The sequence below is a fragment of the Diprion similis genome, chromosome 3 (assembly GCF_021155765.1).
Source record: "Diprion similis isolate iyDipSimi1 chromosome 3, iyDipSimi1.1, whole genome shotgun sequence".
Lineage (NCBI taxonomy): Eukaryota > Metazoa > Arthropoda > Insecta > Hymenoptera > Diprionidae > Diprion > Diprion similis.
The window spans coordinates 5,991,568-6,018,922 of NC_060107.1; the positions used below are offsets into that span (position 1 = coordinate 5,991,568).

A 27,355-nucleotide genomic window follows, 5' to 3' on the forward strand; every position below is an offset into this window, starting at 1 on the left:
AGGTGCGAAAGAGAACAGCAATAACAAATCAGTAGTCATTCTTTTTCCACCGATGCATTATGTGCATAATTTTGCAATGAAATCTCGTTTATCTCGACGCCGTAATTGAGTCTCTTTTTTATCATAATTAACATCGTCAGATGACGTTTAATTGATAATTGTTCTGCTCGACAGATAGGAATTTGATAAATATGTTTGGTTAGTAAGAACTACGCGACAGTTTGAATTGAAAGCCTAAATTTTGACAACTAGGTATAATGCATTGAAATTTGAACAGCTTGCCTAATAGGGTACAAAAATAGAACCGTAAACGAGGGAAAATATTACGTTATTCGCTAATTGTTATTTCACTTTCTACTTCACATTGATGAGAGCCAAAATTTGCTGCGTTAGCTGCCGAACATTTTTCAATGTTCATGAAAATTGTACAACAATTAAATTCTCCACATCAATAAGTCATATGTTTAATTATAAATCGAAAAAATACGCATAATTCTCAAAGTTACAAAGCTCCAGAAAATAATTAACTTTAAAGTTAACAGTTAAAAATTTACCTTCAGGCTTATCGCGCGTCTGGCAAATAAATTGCAGACTTTCACGGTTTCACATTCAGCTAATTGTAAGACAGGCACAAGTAGAATATATTTGTGTTCGAAGTAATTAACGATAACGGCATAAATTTTTCAAAAGCCAACGTACACGTTCCAAAATCAACTGTATAAGTAGGCCTCTAAAAATTCCCGTTATATTGTCGACGACGAATAATAAAAAAAAAAATATATATTCTACAAAATGTATATCCAACGTTGATTTTTTACTGAAATTACAATAAGACGTTTTTGATAAGAGGTTGAGGCAAATCACTGCGCTTGTTATAAAAAACAATTAAACACTCCGACACAGAAAAAAAACGAATGAAGGGTTCGACGATCCTTGTAAGGATCGTTTTTCCAATTTATCGATTAATCAGCATTTACAGTTAATCGTTTTTCCAATTCATCGATTAATCGTTTTTTCGATAAATCGAAGTTGCCTGCAATAATAATTCTGCAGATCAATCGGTATATGTATCGAAACCATCGATTAATCGATAAATCGGACAAACGATCATTCGAAAAATGAATCAACCGATTAATCGATTAATCGAAAATAAGATAAATCGCAGGTGCCGATCAATCGATTAATCGTAGAGCACAAGTACTTAGAAACTGGTGCGGAAACACGTGGCCACCGGCCTCGAACGATGACGCAATGATCGCTGTGCCTCAGCGATTCACGACTACTAACAAGAGCATTCGACACAATCGCTTATGAGTTAGGATCGTGCGATCTATGCAGACATAGAGAACATATACGAACCCATATTGCAGGCGTGTGAGCGCCGAGATCTCTGTTACCGAGATTCGACCTCCATACTAAAGAAGTCGTAACAACCGCAGTCTCGCCTTATAATGTGTAAGTTCCTTGGTAAGGAGCGGCGAACACCCGTTAGGGGCCTTGAGTCACGACTCACGATACACCTTCTCTTGGGTGTAGCTGATGCATACGTCATCATCGCGTATCCTGGATATAGCTAGGAATTTTATATACCTATTCAACTTTCTTGAAGCAAAAAACTCGGCAAAGGCGATGACTTACGAAAGCCATGCGTCATCCGTCGACTATACAAAGAATATGCTTACGCTTGAATATCGAGGGCCCTGCATGGATATGACAATAAGCCCAAACTGCATATCCTACGAATTTTTCACAGGTCCGAGATTCGAAATTTGCAAACACAGCCCTGTCGAAATAGGATTGATCCGGAAAATATTGTTAGTAGCGATTTTCCTTCGGTAATCGTTTGGGGGGGGGGGGGGGGGGGGCAACGGTACTTTACATTTCGGTTTTCGGGATTCGCATCCCATTGCTTCAGCAGCCATCTTGAATTTACTGTATAACTCGTTTATTTTCAATTTCAAACGAAGAATGGTAATCGCGAAAGTTATTTAGAATTAAATTTTCTACAATTTTTCCGTAGGATCGATATATTTTTATTAAGGCCCGAAAAAAGGCAGTGAAATTATATTATTGCATTATGACGTTTATTTTCGATTTTAAATAAAAAATGATTATTACGCTGGTGGTTCGAAATAAAAAAAAAACATTTGTAAAAAAAAAATTCACCCCCTCTTTTCGGGCCTTAATCGAAAAATATCGATCCTAGGGAAAAATTGATGAAAAGCCAAATTGTAGGAAATTTAATTCTAAACAACTTTGGTAATTACAATTTTTAGTGTGAAATTGAAAATAAACAAGTTATTCAGTAAATTCAAGATGGCGGCTGAAGCAATGGGGTGCGAAATCCGAAAACAGAAATGTAGACTCCCCAATGGTTTCCGAAGGGAAATCACTACTTAAAATTTTTTCTGGGTCAGCCCCTTTTTTGGTCTACTTCGACTTCGCTAACACAGGACGTTGAGTTAAAAATTTAAAAAAACATGAATAACTCTTTATAATACGTAGCCGGAATTAAGCTTGGGACAATTCAGTTTTTGTGACTGCGAAATCAAAAATGGCGATTCAATACAGTGGAAAAAAATCTAAAAATATTACAATTTTGGTGGAAATTGGTAGACGAAAATTTTTTAGGTATCTAATAAGGAATTCAATTCAATTTTTGGAGAAAATTTGGGAAAGGAATGAGAAGCCCTGATAGTATGTATTACTGAGTGACAATTCAGCGAGGAATATAACTGCTGAAATGTCAATTTTTAGAATAACAATTCATTCGGAGTTTAACACAACAAGAGAACTTAATCTTACTTTTAACAATTCTGTGCCCAATAGTTGCAAAAATGTTGCGACCATTACAGACATAAATAAAATTTGTCCTCGCTCGAAACAGCGCTTGAAATACTGTAGCATAGATATTCAAATATCCACATTGAATACTGTTCGTATTTAATTATTTATTCACATTTCTTCGCATTCCTTGTTCAAAGGCACGAGCATTATTATACGTTATGTCGATAGAAATATGTCATGTATAGAGAGATACATACGCGTGTATCGCCGAAAGATTATTACAGAAACAACGGATATTGTGACAAGGGGAGAGATAGATGTAAAACAACAATAGACACGCGTTATGGACTCTTAATTTATGGTCGCCAGGAATATCATGTTCATATACTCCATACACTGGACTGGACATTAATGCAATATCACGTGACGCCTACAACGCGAGAGGCTGCATTCACTGCCGAGTAATAACAGACAGTGCATATAAATAAAAACAAACGGCTTCATTTGCATCTACGCGACACATTTGTGGAAATATTTCCCCCCCCCCCCCCCCCCCCCAGCTGGTGAGAGAGACTGGATTTTTCCATTATCTAGCCATAATATTTATATATATACATTTGTATAATTCCAGGCCGGAAATTTTTCTCGTCAATAATTATTTTATGCAGATTTCGGAAGATATAATCTGTAAAAAAAACTTTTTTTTTTTTTCACTTAGCCACGATTTTAATATACGTATGGAATTGAATTTCTACGAAACTAGATGTTTTCGAGACGTTTGAAAAAAAACAACTGAAAATCTGAAGATTTCAGAAAAAAACAAAAAAAAAAAAAAAAACTTACAAGGTCGATCACACGATAAATTTTTCAAAGACTTTTGTGAACGATAAATTATCAGTTTCTTTTTTTTTTTTTTTCTTGTTTCGTTTTCAATTCACCAGTACTCGATCTGAATTATAATGAAAATATTGATGAAAATTTCTGACAAGTTAAAAAAAAAAAATCTCTCTGGAAAATTTCACCCTACGTACACATCGCGCATGACGACGTCTTTCTTCGTCTGATTCAAAACTCTCGTACAGCCCAGTATGTACATTTGCCACGCCATTTGTATTCGCATAAGTGTAGGTACTACAAGGCATCAAGTTATCATACGTGTGTTGTTGTGAAAACACGACGACAACGGTGTGTATACAAAATCACGGAGGCTCAACGCTGACTCGAAATTGAACAAATCGAGCCTTTCGTTCACGATACAATGAATAAACAGCATTATTATCATCCACATCTCTCACCTGACGGGATGAATTTCATCTAAATCTAAATAATAATAATAACCGTGAATACAATCGAGAAAAAAAAAAGTAAGTCAGTATCGTGCGAATAATATTTGTAACAACTAAGAGAAAACTTTGAAAATTTATCAAGTCACTTACCTCTGTATCGATTCAATATAATTCCAGAAGGTCGTAGGTGGAAATATGCGGTATCGGCGATCGTAAAATCACTGTGTTTAGCGTATACGTATAAAGTAGGTTATATCGGCACTCGGCGAGAATCGCGAAATCGCGATATTATTGCACACCCACGGGTTTCGCGTCGAACGAAGGAATGACAGATCATCTGTGTGCAACTTGTACGGTCGAAGCTGAACGGACGTATGGCCTTCCGTCGCACGGTGCCATATTGAATTTCCGTATTTACATTTCACGATTAGACAGACGATCCACCGTTTGCAAATCTTCTCCAATGATGTTACTGCCCTAGAGCCAAACTTTGCTCGCGTTACACCGTCGATGGTACGACGTGTCGTCGCTGTATTATCATCCTGTAAGACGATCAACGCCGTGTTGTCTCACGTCTAGACGGCTGGCTGGAAGCTGGCGAATCACCTTTATAGACCAGCGTGATCGAGTAGCAGATTTTTTCTTGAACATACAAAAAAGAGGAAAAATAAATAAAAAACAACAAGAGGCCTTAGACTGGCCGTGAGAGAGTCTCACGTTCATAGAGAAAAAAAAGAATAGTATCCAATTCGAATTTTAAAGCCCTTGGTTACCGTATTACATGATAATATGATGTTTTTTTTTTTTGTTTTTTTTTCTAATCACTATAATGGATTCACCGTTAGAGATTTTGGAAACCTGATCTTGAATTTCTTATTGGATATCCAAAAAATCTTCGTCTACCAATTTCTACAAAAATCGTAATATTTTTAGATTTTTTTCCAGTGTATTAAATCGCCATTTTGGATTTCGTGGTCTGAATTCAGATTTGTGATCAGCCATTCAACAAACCGACGAGTATGAATTTTCATCTAAATCCAGATGTTTTTTTTTTTTTTGAGCTTGTTGAACACGCCAAATTTGAATTTTGCAAATCTGATCTTAGGTCCCTGATTAGTGACCGAAAACACGAATTTTCATTCAAATCCATTCATCCGATCTCAAGATATTAACATTTTTATTTAATTTCTTGGAATTTTGTTATTTAAATAATTGAAAAAGTACTGAACTGATCGAAGCCAAAATCTAATCAGTTATAAGGTTGGAAACAGAAAAATGGGAATTGAAAAAACATTCGGAAGGTTGGATTGGTCGGAAATCCGCTCTTTTATTAATTTTAGTACGAGGTAATCGTCCATTGAATATTTACAGAGATACTAAGATTTAAAAGCTGCAAGTATCGCTTGAAACATTATCCAAGGATAAAAAATAAAAAAATTGTCAACACAAGCTTACATAACGATGCTTGGTTTCAAATCGCTTCAAAATTGCTCAAAATCTATTAGATTCGATGGTTTCCATATTTTTTTCTATAAATTCACTGAAAGTACTTTCTTTTTTTTTTATCAAAGTCACATCGGTGAGTATTTAATTTAACAACATTGCACAGTTATAATTTATCGCAGTGATCAAGAGATCCGAACACTGAATTTATTACAGAAAAAAAGAAAGAAAAATATAAATATATTTCAGTAACCTCGTAGAAAATAGTTTTCTGAATAAAATGAGCCATCGTGGTGTATAAAAATAGAACGAATCTATCAGATTCTGAATTTATTTTAAATGATTCAAAATAAAGCATCGATATTTATTGGCAAGTTTTGTCTTTATAATTCCAGCATATATTTTCTGTTTTTGCACTTTCGCAGAATCTTAGTATTTAACAAGTATAATGATTCCATAAATACTTAATGTCTGATCGTATTGTCCGATAAAATTATTAAAAATAGAATTTTTCATTCAAACAAAAAAAAAAAATGTAAGAACTAAGTTTACACATTCGTCGAAAGCATCGATGCTTTCGCAAATTTTTTTCTCACCACCGCCACGTGTAGAAATCTTTGGCTTTAGGTTAAAAAATTGGAATGTTAGGTTCGCGGCGTCGGCGCCATACCGAAATAGAAATCGAAGGTGGGCGTAGCGTGTCAAGAGTTTTTATAATGAAATACAAATGCTTGATGTGTGTCGTGTAGATACAGTAAGCAACAAATAATTTACCCAAATATTTCACCTTCAATATCATCCTTTAAGCCATTTTTCTAATTTTTTTCCCCTACTTTTACAGTCAAATCCAATCCTCAAACAATGACTAGAAAATTTTTTTATTTTATCCAAACTGAAATTATGTTATAAACAATTTTATCAAAGAATTATCTGTCGCTCAATTTCCAAGGTTTTATAATTGAAAGTAATTTCACTCCGGAATACGAATTGCGAAATGCAGATTGAAGTAAGAGGTATAATTTATATTGCGAAAGATTCGTCAGCGATCACTCGCTGCTATTTCGAGGGGTGCGAGCCTTGGCAATTACTTAAGCACTGTCGTTTTTCGTTTCTCTACTTTTATTTTTTTTCGTTATCTTCATCCTCTTTCGACCTTGGCTCTGGTACCATAATCACCAAAAGCCACGCGATCCGGACAATTAACATCTGTGAGCTTCGAAGTGCCGACTTGAAATAGAACGAGCCTATATAATAGACACGTAAAAAAGTTTACGAAACGTTTTCCGCCAGCGAAAACGAAAATCTTTTTACCAACCACTCAATAAAATTACTCAATACTTTGGGAACTGTTGCCAGGATAAAAAAAAATCTACGATCCTTACAATCGTTTTATACAATATATACAATATGTCTATCTGTAGTGCCGTGAAAAAAAAAAAAACAAAAACAAAGAAAATTATTTTTCTCAACAAACAATTTTTCACCTCAATCAAATTATAATGCCGTTTAGTCGAGCGTGATACGGTAAAAACTAATAAAATAAAAAAGAATAAAGAAAAACGTTTATTCCCGTATTTCACTCATCGTCAGTCAAATGGAAATGAGTTTTCACAACAAACCTCTTCTCTGCATGTTTAAAGAGGAATCACAAATTATCCTCGTCACTGACATGTTTATACCGGTTATCAACACGTCGTATATTTTGATATAATTCAGGTAATGAGAAAACGAGACGACTACTAAAGTCGCTAAAAATTTGTTCCGGGGATTACAAATTAGCTTTGTTTAAAGTCGAGGACATGTACGACAGTTTTAGTTTCATTGATCTGACGATGTGCTGATTGAACGTCAGGAAATTTTTCTTTAGACCAGGTCCCGATGCTTCACGTTTAATTTCCTTCAAAATTTTAGGGAAATTTATCCAAGTTAACCTGCACCGCGTTCATTAGATGCATAAATTATTTGATTCTGACGAAGGAATTATCCGTTACGGGATCCTACGATCATTGTTAAGGTTTCTACTCAATCGAGGAGCAAAAAAAGCGTTTTTTAATCAGTTTCTTGACCTTTCAAAACCACTTTTTTTACCGTTTTTTGAAAAAAAAAAATCGTTTAAATCAAAATTTCAAAAAACGTATGATTCATTCCAAGCCCATTAACACGCTGAATATAAAACCGTTCGATTTTTTGATTTCAGGTTAACCATTTCCGAGAAATCATCGATACCGCAGATTTACCTTTTTTCAAACTGATTTTCAACTACGATTTCCGTGTACGAAAAGTGATTAAAATCAATAAGAAATTTTTTTTATGTAAATCGAGGGTGTATTTATTAAGCCTAACAAAGCTTATATCAATGTTAACAGTTAAAAGTTATTGAAAAAAATGTTGAATCAACCTTTTTTTGGTCGTCAGTTGGGTAAACCCATCAAGCGAAGAATATCCAGCTTTTATCTGATTTCGCGAAAAACTATTACACACGCAATAGCGTGAGAATATTTATGGAAAGATAAGAGTCAGGCAAATCATTCTCGTCACACATGCGGTATTTCACTCGAGCTCTTCCGGATCTTTCGCCGATCTATTGAGGGAACGTAAACAAGAATAATTAACTAAACGCAGATTTCGTAGAGCAGATATGATTGTCAACCGTCATAACCGCAGAAATGCATCATGAGTAATTAATTTCCTGTTACTGGAGTTTTATTGCAAAAAAAAACTGACAATCATATTTCTTTCGATGTGTCTAAAACTGGAAATAATTATCTACAGATGACATAAACGACTGTCGGCGAATTATTTAACGACGTAAGATTTGTTTAGCCGTTTTAACCGTTTACAGAATACGAAATTTTCTTCGGATGAATAGATATTTAAAATGCAAATCGTATTCCTTTCGTAAATTTTGTTTATAACGCCTCGCAAAGACGTTATTGTTGTATTATATGATTCGAATTTAAAATTCAAACAAGCTCTGTAACGATATAATTCCATTGATTGACGAATTTTTTGTACCATACGAAAGAGTAATTTTTTCCTCCATACTTAATTTTCTTTTACGTCTTTTTTTCCCGAACCGTCTTTATTTCAATTGTTCTAATTCTATCGAAATTCGACATAAATTTCTGGCATTCTTTTGAAGTTTGATGAAAATTGACGACGAAAAATTCATCTTGTATTCTAATACATAGTTGCTGAATAGAAAAGAATAAAATTTAATCCTTGGTACTTCAATTTACTGAAAAAAGTAATCTCGACTACAAGATTTTTGATTCTAAGAGACGGTTAAAAAACTAATTGCACTTGATCCCCGTTACATGCGGCAAGTAAACAATCTCAAGTGGGGAAAAATACTGAAGATTATTATAGATCGATGATCTGTTAATTTTGTACGCAATCCCACATTTTACCGTCGGATGATCGGTTTGAAAAATTTACAGGACAATTCGATATTTTTCTTTTAGTTGCGGTAAAATTTTTTGCGCGTCAATATATGTTCCATTTTTGATTGCTAATTTTTTTTTCGTTTTCTTTTGTACTTAGCAGATACAACTACGGTAACACTATGACTATAAATCTCGTTTAAATCGTATAAATCATCGTTTAATGACGCTTACGCAATTGCATATAGGTATGTATGACGTAGTGACGATCATAACGAAAATGAAAAAACAAAAAATAACGATAAGGAAATCTAGAATGTGGCTGACACCTGTAATTTTTTTTTTTTTTTTCACTCTTCTTTAACGTTACATCATGTACCCTCCGTCAAGTGTAACCGTGAAGTGTTTAACCGGCTGTAATAAAGTGCAGCAGACGATATCACTGCAGAAATCTGTTCTACAGATCTCGATAAATATATCTCGATCATTTGATTGACATGTTTTGCAACCGATGCTTAATATCCCGGCTGTGAAATAGAGTCTCAAGTAACGGATCATAAACAAAAGAAATTGATAACTGATCTGGGCAATTTACAAGGTTCTGATCCACTTTGGTTATGAGGTTTAGAGTTTGTATAATGCAATAAATTGCACAGTTATTGCAATGATGATTGTGCGCAGGAAATGGCGATGGAGAAATTATTTCAACTAAAGTAGAAGATAGAAAAAAAATGTTTCCTTCTTTCATTCCTCTTACTTTTACAACTGATCAGAAAAAAAGTTATGCCTAGTTTCACGGAAGACTTCCGGTTCACGTCACGACGTTTAACATCGCAAGTCGTTCAGGCTGGTGAGTATTTTCTTTTACGTTAAAAAATTATTATTCTTGACGGCCACGCGTGCTTCGTTTGTCAATTCAAACTTCGAAGTCATTGAGAAAACGAGAAACGAGTATATATAAATTAAAAATTCAAGGTACTTACTGCGTTTCGCGGAAGGTCCAGACCACAATTGCGAAAGCTTGTATCTAACAATAAGACGTGTGTGGTATAGACAACGATTAATATTGGGATCGGATTCGATACCCAGAAATAGATTATCAAATGAGAATCACGTCCGTTGATCCTCGTGGCGATATTTCCTGATTCCTCCGCATTTATATCGCCAATTCCAAGTAAATCACTGACGTCCTTCTCTAACCGCGTTGAAGAGGATGCTCAAGAAGACTCTGTAAGACGAGATGGAAATGAATCGCCGGAATTATTCTATCGTCTGCAGTTTTGTCGTGTATTTAATTGCCGCATTACAGTCACGTCATTTATTACATCACTTTATTCCCCATCTATGTATATCGGGTAATTCCGGTCTCTTTTTGCCGCAATGTGTCGTCGGATACGTTACACGCAATAATTGCTATATTTTACCCGTATACGTGGTATAAAAATACTGCAATATATGTTTGTTTATTTACCATTTCAGGATGTGAGGCCGTTTCCTTTTCCTCAATCAAGAATGGAAGCAAAAGTTACGAAACCAAGAGTCAAAAGCTGCACTTGAAGTTATTAATAATGTTGATTATTTAATAAGAAATAAATAAAAAATTGACGTAATCCATTTTTCACCTGATAAATAACCGATTAATAAAAAATTCTTTTATTTTAAAACCAAAAGCTCATCGTTCGCCCAATTTTGATGGATAGTGAGTAGCTAATTCCATTCATCAATTACTTCTTCGTGAAACTCCTGAATTCATTTGTGACATCAGTAAACAGTTTTTCCAATAAATCATACGTCATCTATAATACCTATCTGAAATCTAGATATCAAATTCTGAACCAATGAAATTATCCCATGTGATCAACGCATCCCTCAAATTCTCAGCGCCGATTAACGAGGGTTGCCAGTGATCGACATGCGAAGTCACGTGACTATTGGTGCAAAAAATTCAAAGTAAATTAGCACGTGATTTTCACTATTGTACGCAAATTATTACATCCTTGACCTGAAACTCGCAGACCGAAGCCTCGTCGCACCTGTACGACCATGGCCCTATCGGAAAGTAGGCTTATATGGATCTGGATGGCCGTGTCGAACTCGAATAGGCTCTAAAAATAAATGGCATAACATGCCTTTTCACGCCCACGGAACGGAACTAGCTTTCGATATTAACAATGGATTTAATTGTGCGTAATGTGCGATGAATTTGACTATTCAGAGCTGTGGACCGCACGGGAAAATTTTTGTATTAGGGTGGCGCAAAAAAACCGACTATTTTTTTTTTTTTTTTTTTTTTGAGTCTCGTGCGACAAAACGTTAGTTTTTGATGTTTTAAGAGCCCACTCCAAAGGACAGCTCAAAACAAAAATTTTAAGAGGTCACTCCAAATTTAAAAAAATGTCAATATATGGAATTGAATTTCAGTTCAATTTCAGTGACATTGCCCAAAATCACGCGCGTCCTTCTACATCGGTAATGATTTTTATTTCTTTAATTCCTTTGCTTTTCCTCGACGTGCCAGACTTTTTCCTGGCAAGTATATATAACTATATAATCAATGGCAGATTCTTCCCTGAGATATCTTATCCTTAACCAATTTATACACACTACCATTGATATCTCTTATAGAATTCCGCGACGCATCCTACAGATTGCTGTCAAGGAAAATATTCCTCGTTTATTCGTACCCATGATGCGATGTTTATTTTTTATTCGTATTCCACACTGTCAGTACTCCAGACACCACAACGTAGCGTCATTCTTCTTGTTGTGCAGGAGCATCGACGTCATTTGCAAAGTGGGAATGTTGCCGTGTTATACAAATGCAGACACAACACGCACTCCTTGGTTATCCTTGGCACAAAACAGGTTATTGTGCGGGATTCTTTCTCTACCGGAATCGATTAATCTTGTATTCTTTCCGGGACTCTGCGGTGAGACGTCATCAACGTCGTTGGATTAACCCTTTAGTCATGGTGGTAAGTATTCTTACCACCTGTTTTATATCCATTTTTTGTATATCTAGAAAATTTTCTTTACAAATCTGAAATCAGATTTTAGCAATTGAGTACGACGATTCGTTGGATTTTGAACCTTCAAATCACAAAATGAATTACGAATTCTGTTCAAGTGTTATATCAGCTTTTGTTGATACAACAATTCATTCCGTTTCGAACTAAGCCCTGAACTTCGTCAGAGAATTCAGGGCAACTCTGCAGCTGTGTATAAATTACAATCACTTCAGAGGAATGCCGAATTATTTCGTAGGATTGCACGGTAGCGAAGGTTTCCTGACGGTGCAATAGCCTATAATTATGGCGGAACGCATTCAAGGACTACTCCTCGATTTCTCGGTAACAAGCATTTATTATACTTAAGGCGTTTCCGGAAGCTAATAAAATGTTCATCTGTAGCAGTTGGATGGTTATGTGATGTGTGTATACGATATAAGAATGCACAAGTTTGATTTATCGTAGTTGCACTACGTCTCATATGACGTTCGGTGTAAACAGTGCAACGTGACGCGTTCAAGTAGAACAGGTGTGTCTAAGTCTACAAAAAATCTGCACTGTGAATGACGATGTTATGTTATCTCAGGCACGCGAATAGTTTATTTTTAATCCTTAAAACGCGCGAGAAAACAAAAATCTGCAGTGCTTTGATTAATTTAGCAGTCACCTGCACCGGAAAAAGTCTTTCTCCTATCAGCGACTTGCAAAGTTTTGGGAATGTGAGAAATAAAGTTACGCAATCTGTGTTCAGATAATAAACTTCAAATGTCGTTAAGTACGAATTACACGTCAAGCGTATTATTTTTGGTAGAATGTTTGATGTCGCAAAATACTGTGAAGGAAATATTTCATAAAAGTCCTTTTTTTTTTGTAGGATTTCAAAAATATTTTTAAAACATTGACACGATCTCGCTGGGATTTTAAAATTCAACATTGGACTTGCTGCGGCTGATAATTTGAGTATATTAATAACTGCTGCTTATAAAAGCTGCTAAAAAAACTAGTTTTTGCGACGATGTTGAATTGACCTTTAAGAATTACATAAATATATGAGAGTTTAATTTAGAAACCAGTTATTCCCAGGTCAGCACAAAACGAGCAATGAAGAGAGAAGAATTGATGAAGATGATAAAAATAAACCCCACTGGGAGTTGTTGAAATTAAAATTGACAAGGTAAGGAACAGCGCAAATACCAGATTAATCTGGTATAACGATAACACGTAGGCTTCAGCGCGGTTCACACTTGTTGAAAATGAAATGAAGGGAAATGATTCTTCCTCATTAGTCAGCTGCGACGGTGTTCGAGGCGGCTTGCTGCAGCCTTGGTAAGATTTCACTTTACTTAAGTGCACCGCTTAACTGCACACAACCAGGCTACGGAATCATGTTACTATTGTTTCCTCCTCCCTCCTATCTCCTAAAGAACAAGAGCAAATTCCTGCGTGAATGTATAGTATTTCGTCAGTACATGCATGCGGCTCTCAAAATTTGCTTATCCTTGCATTGTAGAGAACAGAAAAGTATGATATGAATCTTTCCACACCTTGATCATAGAGTACGGTTAAAAAGTTGTTTAATTTTAACGCATTGATAAGCACTGATAAGTATGTACATTCAAAAAGTATTTCATAAAAGCAAGAACTTGCTTCTAAACATCTTCATTCGATTACGAATTTGGTTCTATACGTTCATTCTTTACGTCTACGGAATCCTGCATTACCGATATGACCGTTGATAAAGACGGAAACTGTCGATAACTGTGATTAATTGTCGTATGGTATGACAAGGAACATACCAATTGCTTGTCGGCAACGTAGGAACCATTTTTTTCAAATCGTAGATTCAACAGCTTCGTAAAATGTTCCTAACCTCACTTTACCTAAGCTAACCTCACACGATGAAGTTTTAAAAAGAATATCCCATGTACTCGTGGTTAAATTACTGCAAACGATAATTTGAAACCACTTGTGGTTAGCAATAAGCTAAAAGTAAACTTCTGAACGAAATCGTCAGAATGAGAGTAAAAGTTCTGCGATTGTATAAAGACTTGCTCAGGTACGGACAAAACTTGCAATACACCGATCAAGAATTGTTCAAAAGAAAAATAAAGGGAAATTTTCGAAGAAGCAAAGATTTGTCGGATCAAAAAGATATCGAATTTCAACTACAGGTAACTGTTGGGCATGGTTTTTGCATTTTTAAATTCACATAACTTATGTACGTTCGATATTACAGCCCTTTTTTTCATTTCAGAAAGGATTGCAGTTGCTGAAAGACAAGAGAGTGATTTAAACGTTATTGAATTCTTTTGCACAACCATGTTTCTGAAAACTATGAGATATTTGCAAGTCTTGCAGAGTTTACCCAATAGTCATTTAAAATTATCACTTTTAGGAAGAAACTTTTGCAAAAATCAAACTCCAGAAAGATGTAGAACAGAAATAGGATTGCTTCAAGTTTCCAGAAACAAGTCACAGTTATGCTTGATAACTCGCTCAATGTCTATAAAAAAGCATTTAGATTACACCAACGTTCCAAAGATAGACGAAGCTGACATCGAAATACAATTTGTGAGAGGTAGCGGCCCGGGGGGTCAGGCAACCAATAAAACAAACAACGCGGTGCTAATGAAGCACAAACCGACTGGGCTAGTCGTAAAGTGTCACCAGTCTAGAAGTGTTTGGGAGAACAAGAAAACCGCTTTCGAATTGTTGACCATGAAGTTGGATACCTTGATGAATGGGAAAAACTCGATAGAGGAACAAATAAAAGCCATACAAGCCAAGAAATCCACAGCGCAAGCCAGGAAGAAAAGGAAGCTCGATGAATTAAAAGCAGCTTTCAAAGAACGCGAAGGTCTCGATTAGTAACAGCAACTTGTTAAGCAAATTTAACGTTCATATGTTGAATAAAAACAATGGGTAGAAAAATTAGTCATAATAATATGTTTAGCAAAGTGCAAATTCAACATCAATATTGTAGCTCACTTCCTAGCTTGCTCCACATCACGAATCGTGACTTTTTGTGAATTTCATAGCAATTCGAGATACTATACATGTACGGAATGAAATAATAAACGTTATGGAAAAAGAAATAATGTGTCGTATGTAATTCACTTACGAGTTTCCAACTAACTTAGACTGGTGATTATGCATTTTGAACTAATGCTGTTGTGAGCAGTGTAGAACCTGAAATAAAAAAAAAAAAAAAACTGAGTATCGAAAAGAGTAAAAACAAATTTCATATGCTTTACTTACCATGTGTACATGTATATCGCTATTGTCTATGTAGATATTGAGGTATTTAAAACACAACCAAAACGATATGAAATACAAGAATAATTAAAAAAAACTTGCACTCATTTTTAGTTAGAAAGTAGTGACGAAGTAGCATAACAGTTACAAAAAATAATACATTATTGACAAGAGTAATTTCAATAATTCACTATAAAATTAGCATAATCATACTAAAGCTGAAACTTTGATTAGTTTTCAGGGCAGCAATAAGAGATAAATTTGAAATTTCTCCAAATTTCTAGCTTTTATTGCAGAGTTGATTATTCGGCTTTAAAAGATTATTTCGTAATTTTTGACATAAGAGGAAATACCATCAACTTTTTAAATTTTACAGTTAGAACGCAGACGTTAAGTGATATTATTTATTTGCAAATATTCTGAGAATTTTGAAGGAACAAAAAAACCACATTCACTTTTGCAGTGAGTTTAGTGGAAAGCTTATGCTATGATGGCGCAATGCTTATTCGATTACGAATAAAAATTAATAAGTTTCATTTCAATTTCTTTATTCGTATGGCACGGAAGTAGCAATTTTATGAACGCATTGTTAGATATGCGTTTCCTGGCCTATAACTGGATGAAATTTGACTGATACTAAGCCAAAGAAAATTCTATTTTAAAAAAAATCACAAGATTATACCTTCTTTACGTCTAGTACTAAGTTTAAAGACTAATGGAAGCCCGTTGTGAGTGAGATTTACGTAAGAGTAAAAAAGAAAAAGAATATATGTAAGAGATAGAAGGACGTTATAATTACAAGACAGTCTTCTGTATGGAAAATTCGTAAGTTTTAATAATCGTAACCCTTTTGGAATTCACGTAAGAATTACAACATTTTTTCAAATTTGAAATGAACAAGATTTTTTTTTTGCAGGGGATACTTTCTCATCAGAGTTTAAAATAGATAATATTACAATGTTATTGGTATGCAGAATAACGGAAAATGGTTATACTATTATAAAGCTATGCATGGAGTCTTGTGTGCTCTGAAGAAATATTTCGCTAGTTATATCCATAAATGATTATGACTATATTTCAGTATGTATGTATGCACGTGTGTATCAGGTTGAATTATTATACCTTTGTAACGTTAAATCAGAACTTAAAAACGAAGACTCAGTATTTCAGTAAAAATGGCAGACTTTTTTTAAATTATTCAAAAATACGCTTGTTTAGAGGGTACGTAGTAAACTATAAAAAGTATCTTACTACAAAACCAATGATTTTCTTAGAGTACACCAAGACGACATCTAAAGAATGTACAACACAGTGGCTCTTGGCAGCTAAGCCACCAAAAAACGACGGTAATCATTATAATAATATTTCAATAATACGTTAATATTAATCATAATAATAATTATACATAATTATAATATTACTAAATATCTACTTCATTAACTGTGTTAAATACTACACTACATACACAAGTACCTTCTTTTATACACGCAATGCACCGCTCGCATTAAATATTCAAACTTCGATAGCGTTCTCAAAATTAATATATTTAATACAAGGTGCAAAATTTATCAAAGTTTTTCAACTGTCCTTTATCCACCGACAAAACTTTCCTCTAGTATTTCTATACCATTTTGGTGGCTGAATATTAGATCTAGGTGAAGCAGAACTTCTTAACCTTCGGTTGCTCGCAACTGTTACCGATAAAACACCATTGTCCATATCAACCTGATCATCGATTTTTGTCATCCTAACAACGGGTTGGAATTCTATACTTGATCGCCGATTCTCCAACTCAACCGAAGACACAACAGGGCTAACTCTTTGCGATACCGAAAATGTGAATTCAATGTCCGAATCTCGTGCTTCAGACGATAACGTCTGTCTCCGTTGACGTTTTCTGGAATTCTGCTGTTTTCTAGACGTTATATTCAGATTAGTGTCTTTTTTACATGAATTCTCATCCTCGAAATCAGAATGGTGGATCTCCGAAGAGCTCGTTTCCTCTCGTTGCCTTTTTGTAGATACAGAATTTGAGTTTGACTGTTTTTGGAGCACAGCAATTGACGTAGTTCCTTTAAAGTCGAGAATTTCCGAACTTTCTTCTCTGTGTTTCATCTCAGAACTCAGCGTGTCGCTGGACATATCTTTACTCAGCCTTTGCCTTTTTAACAAAGTATTGTTGATTGGCGGCGTTCTCGATCCTATCACCAAATTAGTATCTTTTCGACAAGAACTGCTGAGCCGGTTTTCCTCCTCAATGTCGGAATTACATGTTACTGGATGCACATCTTCGTTTTGATGTCGTTTGGAAACATTGTTACAGCTGGATTGTTTTCTCGACGCTCCAACAGGATGACAATCTTTCCTGTACACCTCATCGTGAACTTCGTTCTCAACGCTAGCCTCTTGAAATTCAGATGTAGATGTACTTCTACGTCGAACTTTGCGCGACATGGAGTTTGAGTTAGATTGTCTCTTGGAGATGTTAGTTTGTCCTGTAGTACACTTGTGGGAATTTTCATGACTTTCACAATCTTTATCAGATAACTCTCTGTTTGATTTTGAAACACTCGTATCATTTTTATCCGAATTTCGTTCACTTTTCATTAAATTATCAAAGTTCCCGAAATTTTTTGGCAAACATTTCCCCACATCCTCTCTACTCCTATGCCTCTTAGACGAGTTCTCATCTTTCAAGTAACTGTAAGATATGCTCGAAGTGCAAGTATCTGTACTTTTTCTACCACCCTGTATTCGATCTATCAAATCGTTGGCAGTTTCATTCTCAGACACAACTTCAGGATGGATTCGACAATCACCATTAGATGCTGCTATTCTTGGATCTGAATCGCGATGTAATCTATTCGAGTCAGCATCCTCGTTCAATGTTTCTGACAACCTGTTATCCGTCTTATGATCAGGTACATTTTCCGACTCACAATCCACATCAATCGATTGTTTAGCTTGTAATTTCTTCCTCATTTTAATACCAGGCCAACCAGTTCTATTTTTTCTACGTTTTCTCCTTTTCATAGGTGATTCAATGTTTGTTGTTTCCCCACATTCTGAACTGGCACAAGACGAATTGTCCAAGCAGTTAACGTCTTGGCAATTGTCAAGTAACTCTAATAGATTTGGTGGGGGACCTTTTGGTATTTGAGGGTGCACCATATTCAATTCAATTGAAGTGCTCAATTCAGTATCGAAGGAGTCTTCCAGACCGATGAAATTCTTTCCACAAAGCATGTCATCTATGTTTCTTGCAATTTCTTTAAGGTCCTCATCAATTTCAGACTTCACATCAGATTTCGCCTCTGATTTAGGGGTGTTTGTTCGCGATCTGTTCGAATGTATTTCTTCCTCAATAATACTCAAACTCGGTGGTTGAAATTGCTCTCTTTTCCTAATAATGGTTGACATAATGGCCAAAGTCGACGCATGACATCTTGGACTTTTCCTAGGTAATCTACTCACACTGCCGCCGCCTCGGCCACGACCCCTCCTCCGATTATTCTCAGACTTGTTGCAACCTCTCAACAGTGTTTCATGAAAATTTTCAATCTCATAAGGTAATAAAAACGGTTTCTGGCTATCACCTTCACTGAAACAATGCCAGAATTCAGCCCCTTCGTCTTGACGTTGGTAAGTTTGATACCACGGCTCGGATTTTGGTACAGCTTCAAACGAAAATTGAAGCTTCTCGACTTCCGGTGAAGGCTTGGATGAAAAAGTAGGTTCGGTAACTTCCACTGTTTTCGTATTCGCTGTATCTAATTTATTATTCTCCTCGCAATCTGGCAATGTGTCAGATTCTTTCACACCTGTTATTGGTGCTTGATACCTCAACCTGCTGCCGGGTGTTTGAAATTTGTAGTAATCTTCATTGTCTTTTATCAAGGCTTCTGCCTGCGTACGTCGTCTTTTTCTTGCTCGTCCGAGAGACACCGAGTCTTGAGAATCTTCTTCAATTGTATCCTCACAAACTGAAGAACTAGAGTTCACTGTAGAATTTAAAGCAAAGGAATTTGACGTCAAGTCCCGTTCGCTTTCTGTATCGTTCGGCAAAGTGCTACTTTGCTGTTCGCTTTCACTGCAGTCACTAGATTCATCGCGTTTTGGTTCACCAAACATAAAAGACTCAGCTTCATCACTAAGCAAGGAAAGTTCTGACTTTCTGACACGTTTGAAACGAACAACAACAGGTTTTTCACTCGAAGGAGCGTCATCTTTCTTCAAATCTTCAGCAGCCTCCTTCACCGGTATTACCCCTTGCGAATTTGGAATTGTACTGGATCTCAATTTATTTCCTAGAACTTCTACTTTGTAATACGCCCGATTATCTTCAATCAATCGTTCCTCAACAGAGAGTCGATTACGGCCTCTGGACATTCGACCTCCTCTTCTACTAGGCTTGACAACCCTCGTATTTTCATCCTTAATATCTTTCTCCACCAAACTCGGAGCTTTGGAATCCTTAACATCATTTTGTACTTCATTCGGATTATCATTCGAGCTGCCGTTGAGTCTGTTAAGGTCATTAGGACACTTTTCAGACGTTATCGAATTCTTGTAGGATTTTGAACACCGGTGAATACTGTCCGTTGTCTCTTTAGAATAAATATTTTTATTAGCTTTCAATTGTTTATCTTCGATCTTGGCATCTTGTCCATTAACACGAACCTCTGGCTTGGTCGAATCAACAACCCCACCTTCTTCAGGAATCCTGCTATCCTCTGTGTTTGTGCATCTTTTCCTCCTATCGGGTACCTCACAATCCGTCAAACAGTTCAACTCATAAACCTGATTCAGTTCGCACTTTATTTCCTTAAAATTTAAATTGTGTTCGTTGTCTGTTTGTCCACCGTTTATATTCTGGCTGTCCTGTTTTACCTTACTGTCAACATCATTACCATTATCAATAGAACCTGTTTTGTTATACTCCTGACTTTTATTTACCTTAAAAGCATCTTCGTCGACACATTTATCATCCGGATCATCTTCCTCGATCCAAATGGTACCTTTCGCACGTTTTTTTATAGTGAAACCCTCAAACTTATCATAAAACTTGTCACTCTTATCCACCTCATGCCAGGGGCTACCTTTCGACCGTAACAAATGACCACTTTCATGCTTAGCTCGAGTCCTCAGATTGTGGGATGGATTTAATTTTAAATCAAGACTTCTTCGCGCACCATTGCATTGCACCATATCGATATTGCTCGTGTTGTAATTATCCAATTCAGGTTTCGATGTCTTGTCTACCTTTTCTTCCGGTAACACGACACTCCGAAGGCTGCGGCTGACGTTTGGAAACAAGCTGCAATCCTTGCTGTAGTGGAAATTAACAAAATATAAACTTTCTTTCATCCTCCATAGCAGTATAGATGAGGGCTATCATGAGCAACTTAAAGATTGCAAAAATATACCGTTGTTGTCATTGAGAATTGAGTTCTTTTTATTGCAGCGGTATTCTTCGGAAATCTGTAATGGCTGTTCCAATACTTGATTGTGAAGACAGTGCTCCAATACTGTGATTGAGATTCAAAATTGAACAAGATAATAATGCGAGTGTTAGGTTTTTCATACAAAATACCACAAAGTCGACCTTGGAGCTTCTATATTTGCAAATAAAAATAACTTTAAAAAACTTGTATGCATCTTAGCGTAATTAACGCTTTAAACGTCATGGTTAAGTGTCAACAACACTGATTTGTCAATATTTAGTATTCAGAAAAAACACTCACCCAATGTCTTTCGACCTGTTGAATTTGAGAAAGGCTTCGACACTGGCTCCTGCATTAATCAAGGTATCCAAAGACAAGAAATTGTCATCATTTCGAACAAAGTTTAGGTGCTGATCACTGCGCACATGCTTCTTTAAATCTCTATAGTCGATTCGACATATTTCACAGTAGCCAGCAACCAATTGTTCCGTTCTCCGAGTCCGTGTTGCCCCACCACGAGGCCTACGAGTCATGTCCTTATCCTGCGTCATGAAAAATTGAAAATATAAGATACCCATATAATAGACAAAACGATCTTAATAAACAATCAACAGGTGTGGTTAGCGTAACACTAAAGTATGTTAGATTATCCCTTCTTTATAGAAATGGGTGTAAACAGCGTTTGATTTCATACACTGAATACTTTTTAGGTATCATAAATCTGATTAGAAAGAATGGAAATCAACAGACTAAACGATCTGGCCCTTGTAGCTCCGTTCTGGTGAGTGAAAAACTGCTTTATACAGGGTCATGATGGAATAACACTCCATAATTTGTATTGCAGGCATGAAATACTTAGTTACACCTTTTCCCTAGACGTTCTTTTTGCAAACGACACAATTCTATTTTTCTTTAACAATGAAGTCAATTTCTAATTAATCTTGCACTCACTTTATCTTGCTGGTTGAGAATTGAGACCTTTTTGTTCTCCTTAATATCTTTGCTGCTTACTGTAATCTCTTTCTTTTCACGCTGTTTAGTGTCAAACGGACAAGTGCCAGGTTCACCTTCAAAATTCAGCTGTGGCCAAGCGGATAATTCCAAAAATATAGGTCTAGTGTCTCTGCAATAAAGATGGAATATTAATTAGGAGGATATTTAAAAAATCTAAAATTTTATATTTTAGTTAAGTGAGATTCATTTAAAATCAATTACAAATTGGTATTTCAACAGTTATTCGTTGTTGCAATAAAGACAAATTCTAGTCGAGAAATAATGCCAATCATTGTCCTTACTTTGTGAAAAAAATTATTACCTTTGGAAGGATTCAAACTTTATATAAGGCGCCTTCAATTGCTTGACTTTTGTATCCTTGCTTACACTGGGTTGTTGAATCTGTTTCAAGTTGTGTGTGCCTTTAAGAGATGCATAGATCTTGTCCAACCAGATCTGCAATTTACTTGTCGGCCAGATTGGGATTCCCCAGTTCTGAGCGTTCTTCAACGGGTCCACGGAATACTGTTGTGGTTGCGTCAAGGCACGCTCCAACATTGCATCCGCTCGAGATTTCTGTTGAAGATGAATTAAACACCTCTGCTATTATAAAGGTAGACTTAACATCATCTCATTCACCCAATGACATTTCGCTTGAGTAATGGATCCATATGTTACGAAATAACCATTAGATTCTGAATGGTACAATTGTTTCCATGACTGAGACGAAATATCTAATTGCTATGCGTCTTGTAAAGTTCAACTTGTCACATACGAATAGTACTCCTCACGCTGAAGTAATACAGAGTGACCAATACAACAGTAAGTAAATACGTAATAAAATATCATATGTAACCAGACATCTATAAATACAGAAAACTATGCATTGGCAACACGCTGCAAATGGTATTAATACAATTCATCGATTAAAATGTTTCAAGCGGCATAATTCCAGCGGCGCAATTTTCTAACCCGTTAAGTGACATGAATACAATTCAGAGTCATGAAGACTGTTATGATTTAATAATTGAAACCACAAGTAATCAGAGTGATGCACAAGGTACATTATTTGGTAAAATTTTTAAAGTCGTGTCGATGCTCAGAGACAAATGTATGAATAATTTGTAGAACAAATATTATAAAATTGTTGAAAAATTTGAAACTTGATACAATTCATTACATACAAATTTATGCCTCATAAAAGGAGACATTTAGCGTCAGCCAATTTTGATTGAGAATAAACATCATGTTTAGTTCAGACATAACGAAATTTTTATACATATTATTTCAGATAATTTCGTATTACCAAAGTTATTTTATATTTTCATTTTCAGCACTTTAATTAACTAACAGTTAATTTTTAAATACTTTACGACATAGGAAATATTGCTTGAATAAATTTCTGTATCAAATGATTTGGGACAATTGAGTAGTAGTAGTGAAGATCTTAAAAATTAACTTGCCGATACACTTTCCAGGATAAAAAAAAGCCAACTTAATTACTTCTAATGATACTGCAAAAGATTTGCAGAATAATCTGGTTTTATTTTTAATGTCAATGCATGTCATCTGCGGCAAATGTTGCCTAACGATGCGATCTTACTGCATAAACTTACAGGTCTTGAGGTGATGCCTCGTAAATTAGTTGAATTAGCAAGTGGGGATTCAGCAGCTGGCGACGGAGTTGGGGGAGTTGGTATCGGTGTTGGGACTTCTACGCTCCGCAGCGAGGGGAGACCCCCGCTCCCTCCGCTGGCCCAGCCCCATTTAACTTTATCTCCGCTTGTCTGTCCCGATTTGTCTGCTCGATCGCTAACTACAAGTGTAACGCTCTTCCCAAAAAACAGTTCAATTCTCTGTAACAAGACAAAATAAAATGATTAGAAAGAATAATAAAAAGTTTGGCACACGTTTTAAAGTACAATTGATAAAAAAGAATTATACATATATATGGGGCACCATGTAATCTACTCTACCAACACATATACACTCGTTGATAATATATTTGACTTCAAGAGATATTTGTTTTTTCGCTTCAAGTAGTGGTGATAATTATTGGCAAGATACGGTGCTGACAAAGCATCAACAGAAAGTGAAATAGGAAAACTGCCAAAACATAAATGTCAGCAGGATTACTGACATGTTATACGTAAATAATATGACCATACATATTAAGTGAACTGCAAAATGCAAGTCTGTTAACAATAAGCACCTGCTATAAAGGAATAACATAATGAGTTGTGTTTGATCATGTTGTAGAGCTAGCAGTGTTGAAAAATTGTCTGTGGATTTAAGATAATTCTTTTAGTAAAGTGGAAATATATTGTTTTAGATATTCATAATTTACGGGGCCGGGAGGAGATGGCACGAGAATTGGAAAAAGACCGAAAATGAAAAAGAGCAGAGACGAGAAATAAAGTAAAGTAAACACATTCCTGGTTGGACAACAATGAGAGCTCTCCCATTGTTGTAAGGAATTTAAAATTTCTTCCGGCGATAAATACAAGGAATATTTGACACGCGTATGAGGTGATTGAATATTGAATAAAAAATGCGAAGCCCTGACAAGGCTTGAAAGTGTCTAAAATTAGAATAAGGGAGTTATAAACTCCGTAACACACTTACAAGAGGCAGAGTCACTGGCCCTAGCGGCCTGCTGCTGTCAAGCAATCCCCCGAAACACTAACATTTTCACAAACACTCGTGAGTAAGATTATATCGCGTTCGAATGAATTGCGGTTCGCAAATCAAGGGCAAATCGCATCAGCAGTGTTGCGTCGTTTCAAATACGACGCTAAACACGGTGGTAATTTTGTTTGAACGATAAAAATCGAGGGAATAAAGCGGAGACTCGGGATCGCGGATCCAAACCTGTCAGGCACAAAATGGCCAATCGTCGTTAACAGCTTGCCGCTAGTGCCTAGAGGCGGCGCTTTGCGCCCCATATTCGCATATTAAACTCTGTAAATGTTTCCGAAAAAAATATCAAATGAATTTCAGGGTTCGTATAGCTATCGTAGCATTATTTTCCTTGCACATTTTAATATCAAACTTTTGAAAAAGATCGCACCACTTTAAAACTTTCGAAAACAGCCTCAAGATGGCGCTCGGCGTTCTATATTTTTCACCTATAGACACACCGTTTTTCGGTTGGTGGTGTGTTTTGTTTTTTTTATCCTCCTCTTCTCTCACTCTGTTTTGTTTCACGTTTCAAACGTCTGTAAACATTCGAAATTCAATTTACGAATCGTTCGATCTTTCCTGTGACTCGTAGCGTCCTTCTAACTCTTTAAAAAAGACCCCCCGGCTTTTAGAGACGCGGAATTTAGGGCGGAGCCCCGCGCAGCTTGGTAACAACTCGACCAGCCAACAGCTTATGCAGCGAGAAACGAGCGAACCGGCCGCGATACAGTGCGTCCGTCAAAACTGTAGAGAATAACAAGCGCGGAAGAGAATTTTGAACGAAGGTATACAAACTCGAACTCTAGTTCGTGGAGAATCGCCGGGGGTCGGATTTACATTTTTCTCCGACACAAATAGTCTCGTAATATTAAAATCCTGTAAGCAGACGTTGGCTGCACATATAATCAAGTCAAACGACCGGAAGTTATGCCGAAGGAACTATGGCTCGTCGGTTGAAGAAATGGCGGGAAGAACTGACAATGAGAGGTTGTCTGGCCGAAATGTGTTGAAATAATAAGTCAGACGGAGAGCTTGTCGCGAACTTTCATGAAAAGTGAATGCAATAAATGAGCAAAAGAGACGAAATGGTTGATTTCAGAAAATGCTTTGCTGAACAATAAACTCGTACTCACCCCACCAAGATCCTTTATTTTAGCTTCTAGCTTATGTGACAGGACATGATTTTTTATATCCAAATAGAAGGTATTTTTCTCCAAGGGTTTGGGTCCTTTCTGAATACGAACATCTATAAAAAGAACGATATATTCACAATTGAGCTGAAATCTGGGAGTTCCCGTTTCAGTTGCATATAAACGCCAACTGTTTTCATTTATATAACCTATAATTTGATATTTTACCGAATGAGCATCAACGGTGAATGCAAAGACTATGTAAACCGTCGTAAGCAGACCGTGATATAAATAAATACGTATTGTTTCAAGAATTCGATAGTTGTTGAATGAACTTATTATGTAAATACCGTGTATGTACATTGTTTTATCACATACAGCAAGACAGATTCTGCATCGATTGGAATTCTACGGTTTTAGCGTGAAACAATAACAAATAATACAAGACAAAAAAAGAGAGAGAGAGAGCGAACGCTTGTTTACACGGAATTGAATATTACATCGAGCGCATACTTCATTCATGTATTAATATAATTTACGCAACGTGATTATTATGCTTTGTTTATTCAACGTACGGGAACGTCTATCCGTCTCCCTCGACCTGTTTTCTTGTGGCTGCTGCTGCTGCTGCTGCTGCTGGGCCTTGGACGGCGATACCATTCCTATGCGATCCCCCGCGCGACCCGCGACACGAATATTTCCTTCTCGCTAAACGTTTTTACCGTTAAAACACTTCCCATTCTCACTGTGATCTCACATATCACTAACCGAATTTACGGGGGGGCTGGGCATCACTTCATTGATAAACCAACGTTGATGTGACTTTTACTGGATGATTATTCAATGCATATTTTTCTCGGTACCGTAGATGAAAGTTTTCCTTCGCAACAGCTTGCTGTGTACTTTCAGTCTCAAAAACATTCGCCTTCTGAGAAACGGTGCTGATAACCTGAAAACAAGATATTACCCTAGTTAGGGATTTCGGCATTGCCAACGACGAGTTGACTAGTATATTTTGTAGCTTTAAGTTTTTCTATTCCTACTATTTTTACTACGGTTCAGCCAATCAGAATCATTTCTATAACCAATCAGCGGGCTCAATGCCTAGTGAATATGTACGAATTGAAAAATATATTCTGTTGGCGCCAAGAGTTTCAAACCCGTATCTACTGAAAAAAAAAAAAAAAAATTATGTTACTCGATCTTGAAAGAGTCGAATAAACTTTGAGCATATTGAGTATACGATAAAACTTGTACAATCAGAGCTGCCGTGTGGGCAAAAAATGTTAAAACATTTCTTAAAAATTTTAAAGTATGTAATTGAAAAAAAAAAATACTGTTGAAGATGGTAGTAAACCGTTTATGGACCACAAATTTTTCTAAATGAATAGTGGGAAAGAAGTACGACCAAAATATTGATTCACCTGAATTAAGTAACTCTATTGTGAACAGAGTACTCCACATTATATAAATACTTTGCACGAATGCACGTGTACGTCGTCTTATCCAGCCAACATTGAAATCGGATACGATTTATGATGTGAGATTTTCGTTATCTTAATTTGACCAATAACTGGGTGAGGTCAACGTAAACTGACGGTGAAGTATTATTACGTACTTCCACCATGTTCAACTACCACATGGTCAATGCATTCTATTATCAACTTCCTGATTCAATTTGTTAATGTTTTATGATTTCAAAGCGTCTCGGAACGAAAAGTTCTTAGGCTGGCCCATTAAAAAATATTTTATTCCCGACATCAACCATGAAGTTAACTTTTTTGACCTGAAAAGTGGGACGAAAGTGGCATATTTTTCCCGCTCAACTTTTTACCCTCATTTGCCGGAAAAAATTCCACTTTATTCCCGCTGAATGCGGGAAAAATGATAGAATACTTACACGGTAGAATATGATAATGATGACGATGACGATAATGATAATGA

The 27,355-nt window shown here is 36.1% G+C and overlaps 3 protein-coding genes across 4 annotated transcripts; 2 read left to right on the forward strand and 1 right to left on the reverse strand.

The window, feature by feature from the left end:
- Positions 1-13,742: 13,742 nt before the first annotated feature.
- LOC124404310 (MIEF1 upstream open reading frame protein) lies at positions 13,743-14,234 on the forward strand. The gene is made up of 2 exons (XM_046878343.1): positions 13,743-14,078; positions 14,162-14,234. Exons 1-2 carry the CDS (start codon positions 13,923-13,925, stop codon positions 14,198-14,200), a joined length of 195 nt encoding a protein of 64 aa, XP_046734299.1. The 5' UTR covers positions 13,743-13,922; the 3' UTR covers positions 14,201-14,234.
- LOC124404309 (mitochondrial translation release factor in rescue) lies at positions 14,227-14,891 on the forward strand. Its single transcript, XM_046878342.1, has one exon. The coding sequence runs from the start codon at positions 14,227-14,229 to the stop codon at positions 14,773-14,775; it is 549 nt and encodes a 182-aa protein (XP_046734298.1). The 3' UTR covers positions 14,776-14,891.
- A 1,079-nt stretch (positions 14,892-15,970) lies between these two features.
- LOC124404589 lies at positions 15,971-26,324 on the reverse strand. 2 transcript variants are annotated; one of them, XM_046878855.1, is made up of 7 exons: positions 25,987-26,324; positions 25,415-25,527; positions 23,216-23,455; positions 21,922-22,175; positions 21,558-21,729; positions 20,907-21,148; positions 15,971-20,491 (listed from the first exon to the last, which is right to left on the reverse strand). In XM_046878855.1, exons 1-7 carry the CDS (start codon positions 26,069-26,071, stop codon positions 16,741-16,743), a joined length of 4,857 nt encoding a protein of 1,618 aa, XP_046734811.1. In that variant the 5' UTR covers positions 26,072-26,324; the 3' UTR covers positions 15,971-16,740. The 2 variants fall into 2 exon arrangements, with proteins under 2 accessions (XP_046734811.1, XP_046734812.1); XM_046878856.1 differs by lacking the exons at positions 25,415-25,527; positions 25,987-26,324 and adding an exon at positions 24,225-24,995.
- Between the last annotated feature and the right edge of the window lie 1,031 nt (positions 26,325-27,355).

Excerpts from the sequence above, each read along its gene's own strand:
- LOC124404589 (XM_046878855.1), bottom strand. The coding sequence starts at position 26,071 with ATGGTATCGCCGTCCAAGGCCCAGCAGCAGCAGCAGCAGCAGCAGCCA. Across the intron at positions 21,149-21,557 it reads TTCTCAACCAGCAAGATAAA|GATAAGGACATGACTCGTAG; the intron begins GTGAGTGCAAGA and ends TTCATGACGCAG. Across the intron at positions 20,492-20,906 it reads AACAGGTCGAAAGACATTGG|CAAGGATTGCAGCTTGTTTC; the intron begins GTGAGTGTTTTT and ends TTTCCACTACAG.
- LOC124404309 (XM_046878342.1), top strand. The coding sequence starts at position 14,227 with ATGTTTCTGAAAACTATGAGATATTTGCAAGTCTTGCAGAGTTTACCC.
- LOC124404310 (XM_046878343.1), top strand. The coding sequence starts at position 13,923 with ATGAGAGTAAAAGTTCTGCGATTGTATAAAGACTTGCTCAGGTACGGA. Across the intron at positions 14,079-14,161 it reads ATATCGAATTTCAACTACAG|AAAGGATTGCAGTTGCTGAA; the intron begins GTAACTGTTGGG and ends TTTTCATTTCAG.